The sequence below is a fragment of the Leptopilina boulardi genome, unplaced genomic scaffold, assembly GCF_019393585.1.
Source record: "Leptopilina boulardi isolate dan_hultmark-lab unplaced genomic scaffold, ZJU_Lbou_2.1 LbouV2_363, whole genome shotgun sequence".
Taxonomy (NCBI): Eukaryota; Metazoa; Arthropoda; class Insecta; order Hymenoptera; family Figitidae; genus Leptopilina; species Leptopilina boulardi.
Window position 1 is genome coordinate 150,165 of NW_026137933.1, and position 7,886 is coordinate 158,050.

At 33.9% G+C, this 7,886-nt stretch overlaps 1 protein-coding gene across 1 annotated transcript; it reads left to right on the forward strand.

Moving 5' to 3' along the window:
* Positions 1 to 832: 832 nt before the first annotated feature.
* Positions 833 to 4,651, forward strand: LOC127286856 (uncharacterized). Its single transcript, XM_051313459.1, has one exon. It carries the CDS (start codon positions 833 to 835, stop codon positions 4,649 to 4,651), a length of 3,819 nt encoding a protein of 1,272 aa, XP_051169416.1.
* The last annotated feature ends 3,235 nt before the right edge of the window (positions 4,652 to 7,886 follow it).

Here is a 7,886-nt window from a genome sequence, read left to right on the forward strand (position 1 = left end):
ACGCCACCACCCTGGGTGGAACCACCTCCGTCGCCTTCGCCAAGGCCACTAACCAGGTCGCTGTCACCACCTCCACCAGAGGTTGGTCCAACAGCCCCACCTGAACCTAACGATGGAGGTCAGCGACAACGACGTCACCGTCGTCAGCGACAACGACGTCGTCATAATATTATAATAAAAATTATAATTAATAATTATAATAATTAGCATTAATAATAGAAAGGTTTAGTTTCCAAAAAAATGAGTGTGTATTTATTATGTGTTAAGGTTGTAAATGGTCTAGTGCGCATGCGTAAAACTTAGGAGTGGGAGTAAAACGTTTAGGAGTGGGGATAAATGCTCTACTGCGCATGCGTAAAACATAGGAATGAGTGTAAAGCGCATAGGAGTGGGGATAAATGGTCTACTACGCATGCGCAAAGGTAGTAGTGGGAGATTTTTGGGTATTAGAGTGGGGATTTCAGATTATAAATGAGGGTTTCACGAGTAGATTTCTCATTGTAATCTGTGAACTCAGCCAGATTAGACGCAGCTAAGCTATCACCGATTATAGTATTCCAACTTTTATTTTACTTCTTTTTCGAATTTTCTTAGATTAGAATTTATTTTGTAAGCATTTTTATTGTATTGTTCTTTTTTCAGATTAGGATTTAGTTTATAAGTGTGTTTATTGTATTGTTCTTTTTTGCGTTCTCTTATATTATAATTTAGCTTTTAAGTGCATTAGTTTGTAAGTTAGTTTTAACTATTTTTCAAAGTTTTGTATTGTTCTTTTTTGTTATTATTCTGATTAATTACTTTCCTTTTTTTATTATTTTTTATTACTTGTACAATGGTGGGTAAACGAAAGTTTACAAGTATTGAAGGACAAGCGAAGCGTCCTAATTATAGCACCATCCTTGATGAATGTGAGGTCACAATTGCACTCATCAAGGATGCTTTAGAATTGCTCACAAGTTTGAGTAATGATGTCAATAAAACAAATTTCATATCACGATGGGTTGAAGAATGTTCTCGCAATGAACAAGTTTTAACAAGCATTTTAAGATCATTGTACTTTACACATGAAAAAAGTCGTTGTCAAAACATTTTACAATCGATAATGAGATATCGAGTATTGTTCGAATCTCAAACGATAGTGGGCGGTGGTGTACAAGACCTTAATGTTAATAATCGTGTAAGATGGGCTATGTGTGAGAGTGCATTTGAATGCCGCTTATATACGTATGTGATAATAAACATTGTACATATAGACATAACTGCGTTTCTGAATGATGCGGCCATTTTGTTCAAACGTCATATAAATGACGTTGTAAAAAAAAATGGCCCCTTCACGATCTACGGTGTACTAACTGCCAACTTCAAGAGGATGCAGAATGAAGAAGAAGTGGTGCAGCCAATACCATTCATAGCCAAATCTAATAGTATATTTCAAACAACACCATTAGAGGAATGGTTTGAGATAAATATGAAGCAGCCAATCTTAAGGAAAGTTGAAGAATTTTATGAGAAAGGGTCTAGCTGGAATCTGCAGTCAATCATTAAGTTAGAGATTAATGTAAATAAATATAACCCAATGCGTGCGAGTTCATATATCAACTTACCTAGTCAAATTAATCGAAAAAAGGCATGTATTAATGTACAAAACAAAGATAAAAAATGTTTCAAATGGGCTGTATTGTCAGCTTTGCACTCAAATATAAGAGATGCATATCGCGTATCAAGCTATAAAGACTTTGACAATGAACTAAACTTTGAAGGAATAGAATTTCCTGTATCGTTGAAAAGTATTGTGAAATTTGAAAAACTTAATGATATATCGATTAATGTCTACGGCCTTACCAAAAGGTATGGTAATTTTTCAGTTCACCCTCTTCATCTCACCGCAGAGAAGAGGGTGAAACATGTAAATCTACTGCATGTAGTAGATTTTTATTTCGATGAAAGCATGAACCAAAATTGTAACGATAATGATGTTAATTTCGAAAATTTCCACTATGTATGGATTAAGGACTTATCACGACTTGTCTCGAAACAATTGTCTAAAAGAGATCATAAACAGTTTATTTGTGACCGTTGTTTACACTACTTCTCATCTGTAGAAAGATTAAATTCACACGATGAAAATTGTAAACTAAAGAATATATGTAGCGTAAAACTACCGAAACCTGAGAATTGTATAGTTACGTTTAAGAACTATGTAAACAAGGAAAAAGTTCCTTTTGTCATCTACGCCGATTGTGAAAGTTTACTTCTCCCCGCTGAAGAAGATACAGATAATTTAAGTAAAACTGAAATTTTCCAGCGTCATAAATTGCTTAGTATAGGTTATTATGTAAAATGTAGTTACGATGACTCATTGTCCGTGTATTTACCGTGTCCAAGGCAGGAAAATGATCCTGCCAAGTGGTTTGCTGACGAGTTAAGGCAATTTTCCGAGAAAATTGATAATGTATTTAAAAATCCTATTTCTATGGATGTCTTAACTAAACAGCAAATAGCTGATTTTAATAAAGCAACAGTGTGCCATATTTGTCAGACGCATATACCAGCGGGTGTTAAAAAAGTGCGAGATCACTGTCATCTTACTGGTAAATACCGAGGTGCTGCGCATGAGTCATGCAACTTGAATTATCAAGAGTGTCAAATCGTACCCATTGTATTTCACAATTTAAGTGGGTACGATGCACACTTTATAATTCATGCTGTATCGACGAGCTTTGAAGGTCGAGTTGACCTCCTCCCCTTGAACAAGGAGAAATATATCTCCTTTACGAAAAATATCAAGGGGAGTGAGGTTAAATTCCGCTTCATCGACTCGTTTCGATTCATGGCTGCATCTCTCGAGAAGTTAGCGTCATACCTTGATGATTATAAAATTGTAAACGCCGTTTTTGCCAGTACGGTGACTGATCCAGATAAAATTAAGTTATTAACTCGAAAGGGTGTATTCCCCTATGAGTACTTTGACTCAAAAAGTAAGCTAGATGAGACAGAATTGCCTCCGAAAGAGAAATTCTACAGTACTCTCTACGACGCTGGTATATCTGATGATGAATATGAGCATGCCCAAAAAGTCTGGTCTGAATTTAATTGTCAAACCCTTAACGATTATGTTCACCTTTATATGAAAACTGATGTGTTATTACTTGCTGATGTATTTGAGAACTTTCGCGAACAGTGTGTAAAAGCGTACGGGTTAGATCCAGCACACTATTACACTACCCCCGGTTTAACTTGGGATGCTATGCTAAAATATACGGGCATAGCATTGCAACTTATAACCGATATAGACATGATGATGTTTATTGAGTCGGGCATCAGAGGTGGCATTAGCCAGTGTTGTAACCGGTATGCTAAAGCGAACAATCCCTATATGGATCAGTTTGATCCATCTCAAGACATTAAGTATATTATGTATTTCGATGCCAATAATTTGTACGGTTGGGCAATGACGCAGGCACTTCCAATTGGTGGTTTTAAGTGGATTGCCAATCCTAACGAGACGTTCGACTTCAACGTACCCGACGACTCTTCAGTCGGGTATATGTTGGAAGTTGACCTCGAGTATCCCGAGAGCCTGCATGATTTTCACAAAGACATGCCGTTTTGCGCAGTAAATGCAAAACCTCCTACTTCTAAGCATGAGAAATTACTCACGACTCTCCTGCCTAAAGAAAAGTATGTCATACATTATCGTGCTTTAAAACAGGCTCTGGGAAACGGTATGAAGCTCGTAAAAATTCATCGAGTGCTTAAATTTAACCAATCCAAATGGTTGAAACCCTACATTGATTATAATACTGCCATGCGAACCACTGCGAAAAATGAATTTGAAAAGAATTTATTCAAATTGATGAATAACGCAGTGTATGGTAAGACCATGGAAAATGTTCGCAAGCATGTTGACATTAAGCTGGTTACACACTGGTACGGCCGATATGGTGCCGAAGCTCTCATCTCTCGACCAAATTTCCACAGTCGAGCGATCTTCGATGAGGACCTTGTGGCCATTGAACTGCGTAAGACTGAGATTCTACTCAATAAACCAATTTATGTGGGTTTAAGTGTGTTGGATATCTCGAAAACGCTGGTCTATGACTTTCACTACAGTTACATGCTCCAGAAATATGGTGGAGCATGTAAACTGTTGTACACAGACACAGACAGTCTAGTGTATGAAGTGAAATGTCAAGACATTTACAAAGACATGAAAGAAGACATTGAAAAGTTTGACACATCTGATTTTCCCACGAACAACGTGTATGACATGCCGCAAGCCAACAAAAAAGTGCTCGGCCTCATGAAGGATGAGTGTAATGGTAAAATAGTTACCGAATTTGTTGGCTTGCGGAGTAAAATGTATAGCATACGCGTTGCAGGTGAGGATTTTGTTAAGAAAGCTAAAGGCATTAAAGCAGGGGTCGTCAAAAAGACAATAAACTTTGATGACTATGTAAAATGCCTTCGCAATTTTGAAATTCAGACTAGAACTCAATATAATATTAGGTCACGGTTACATAATGTAGAAACTGTTAAACAAGTGAAAGTAGCATTGAGTCCGCATGATAATAAACGGTACTTGTTACCGGGGAGTACCGACACTCTACCGTGGGGTCACTATGCGATCCCAAATCTCGACGATTTGTAAATAGTTGATAAGTTCGAGAAAAAATGTCGGGAAATATAAAGACTGTGAAAAAAGAAATAAATAGAACAATTGTATTTTAATTTTATGTGTTTTTTATTTAAAAATTCCTTACATATATACATTATAACATTGATTCAACATTGATTCAACATTGATTCAACATTGATTTAACATTGATTTAACATTGATTCAACATTGATTCAACATTGATTTAACATTGATTTAACATTGATTTAACATTGATTTAACATTGATTCAACATTGATTCAACATTGATTTAACATTGATTCAACATTGATTTAACATTGATTTAACATTGATTTAACATTGATTTAACATTGATTCAACATTGATTTAACATTGATTTAACATTGATTCAACATTGATTTAACATTGATTTAACATTGATTCAACATTGATTTAACATTGATTTAACATTAACTATAAATTATACATTTGCTTTGTCTTCCCAAGTGTTGTGAGAGTTATCGAAACCAAGCCACTTGACAAGAACTTTGTTTCCACGTGTCCTGAGAATTTTCTCAACAAGATAAATGTCTGAATATTTCACTTTTAGAAGCTCCTCTTCATAGAATCCTCCACTGATGGGTTGATCTTGGTAATCCTTGAGTTTGTAAGTCACAGGTTGTGTTGATTCCACTTTATCAATTGTAAATATTTCAGTAGTCCAATTAGGAGTATAACCTTTTTCGAAAATATTTTTATATTTGCTAACTCGCACTTTGTCACCAATTTTAAATTTAGATCGTCTTAACGGAATTTTTCTGAGCTTCGAGATTCGATCTTTTAAAATATCAACATGTTGTGCAGTAACATCTTTAGGCTTCATTCCAATTGTTCTATGTTTTGTGTCATTATAAGTAGAAATGAGGTTAGGTAATATATCATACCACTTGTAATTTCCTCGTAAACTGAATTGCATCCACATTTTCCTTTTAAGTGTTCTATTAAATCTTTCAACAATAGATGCTTTCAAGTTACTGTATGTTGAATAAAAATTAATTTTGTACTTCTTCATTAAAGCTTCAAATTGAGAATTGTAGAATTCTTTACCTTTATCGGAATGAAGGTTCTTTGGAATACGTCCTTTTTCAAATATGAATTTCATTGCGTTAGTCACATCTTTTCCATTTTTACTTTTTACTGGAACAGCCCAAGAATACTTGGATAAAATATCTATGACTGTAAGTAAGTAATTGTAACCTTTGTTTATTTTTGAATAAGGTAGCATTTCAACTAAATCTGCTTGCCAGGTGTCATCAATATCACGCATTTCTACGCGACGGCGATGGAAATTTTTTCTAGCCTGTGTATGAAGTTCAGTTACTACTGTTAACTTTTTATCAGCCATCATTCTTTAATAAATTTAGCTGCATTAAATATAAATTTTGCTGTGATTCAATTTGTTTTAGTTTTTCGTTAACTCTGTCCTCAATAATTTGCATAAAAAGATTCAAGTCATCAATAGATGATCTTAATGATGACGTAACTTGGAAAATAGTTTTTATTTCGTTTTTTACAATGTTTTGTACAAGTCTTAAATTTACTGCATCATGCAGTTCTTCAGCGTCCTTAACGTTACAAAGTCTTTTATTATCTATATCAAAGTGGCCACTTGAATTAACTTTAAATCCAACTCCAGTAGGTCCACGTCTTGCTATTACTGTTCCTCCTTGACTGAGAGGATGTCCGAACAGATCAATGCTCATTATTGAAATGAATGACATTTACTAAAGCACACCTTAATATATGATTTTAGCCTCACGTAATTCCTCAATAATTGACATAATTTCATTATTATGACTTGTATTGCCAGCTCCTTGAGATGCCATAAGTAATCGAAGACGATCAACCAATTCATTTGGATCATCCCAATAAATATAGTCTGGTTTAAAACTTTTATTCGCAATCATAAATTTAGGAAGTGAACTACCACTTATAGATGACTCTTTTGTAGAAGGAAATAATTTTGATATAATATTCATGTATTTAAAACTTTTATCTCTATGAATAGAGTTAGAGGAACTATAGTTTTTTCTATGTGCATTGGAGGTGGTAAGAATTTGTTTATAACTATTCATATCATGTTCACTAATGTATGATTTTTCAGGTTTGTTTTTAAATAAAAGTTCTAATAACCCAGAGGTAATTTTAAAACGTTTATCTTCAATATCTACAATGTGATTTTTAAAGATTATGGTTTTATTACCAATCATAAGGGAACCATCATTAGCTTTGCGTACTCCATATATCATATCCAAACATTGTCTTCTATTATGTTTTATCAAAAATATATATTTACTAACTAATTTATCAATGTCAGATCCGGGTTTTAGTGTTTCACCATCATCAGTACTCATATAATTTATATCATCATCATCACTATCATTTTTATCAGATGCAGCTTTATTTTCAATCTCTTCTTTCTTTTCAATATTAACATTTTCATGTTTATAATCTGTCAAGTTAATAATTTTTTGTAAAGGTTGAACTACTGGCTTAAAAGTTTCATTCAAAACATTTTCGACAGCTTCCTTCCCTAATTTCAACATACGATGCTTCCGTCTAATTGCCTCACTAGCTTTAGCAATTTGACGTAGATACTCTTTCTCTTTATGAAACATGTTGATATTTCAAGTTTTAAAACAACACTAATACTATTTTAAAAATTATAGTGTATTTATAGTGCTAAAAAACTGTCGAATCCTTTTCTATATCTTCCTTCATTGAAATTAGAATCTTTATCAATTACTACAAAGCCATATTTGTCTGCATTCCAACATGTTGAACACAGCTCTCGAAATTGATTAAATGTCATGTCAGTATTAACATGATCATCATACACATGTCTTAAATTTTTCTCATCTTGGCGAAAAAGGACTAATAAATTGACATTATCACGTACTAAATGTTTAGGAATTCTAGCATATGTTTGACAGAGGTAAAAACAATCAACGTCAACATGTCTACCCATACAAAAGAATGCCCTTACGTTGTCTTGCTTTTCACAAGCAATATCGTCAAATATAAATATTGAATTTTGTTTTGCATCTTTAGGAGCAATTACTTCTTCATGATCACTAAATGGTAAATATTCAACTCCATCAACGTTACTCACAACTTGTTCTAAGAACTTATATTTTGGTTGTTGTAATGATTTTGAGTATAAGTAAATGTTGTCAAATCTGAGACCATTAGGATCTAGAATTAGAGA

Excerpts from the sequence above, each read along its gene's own strand:
- LOC127286856 (XM_051313459.1), top strand. The coding sequence starts at position 833 with ATGGTGGGTAAACGAAAGTTTACAAGTATTGAAGGACAAGCGAAGCGT.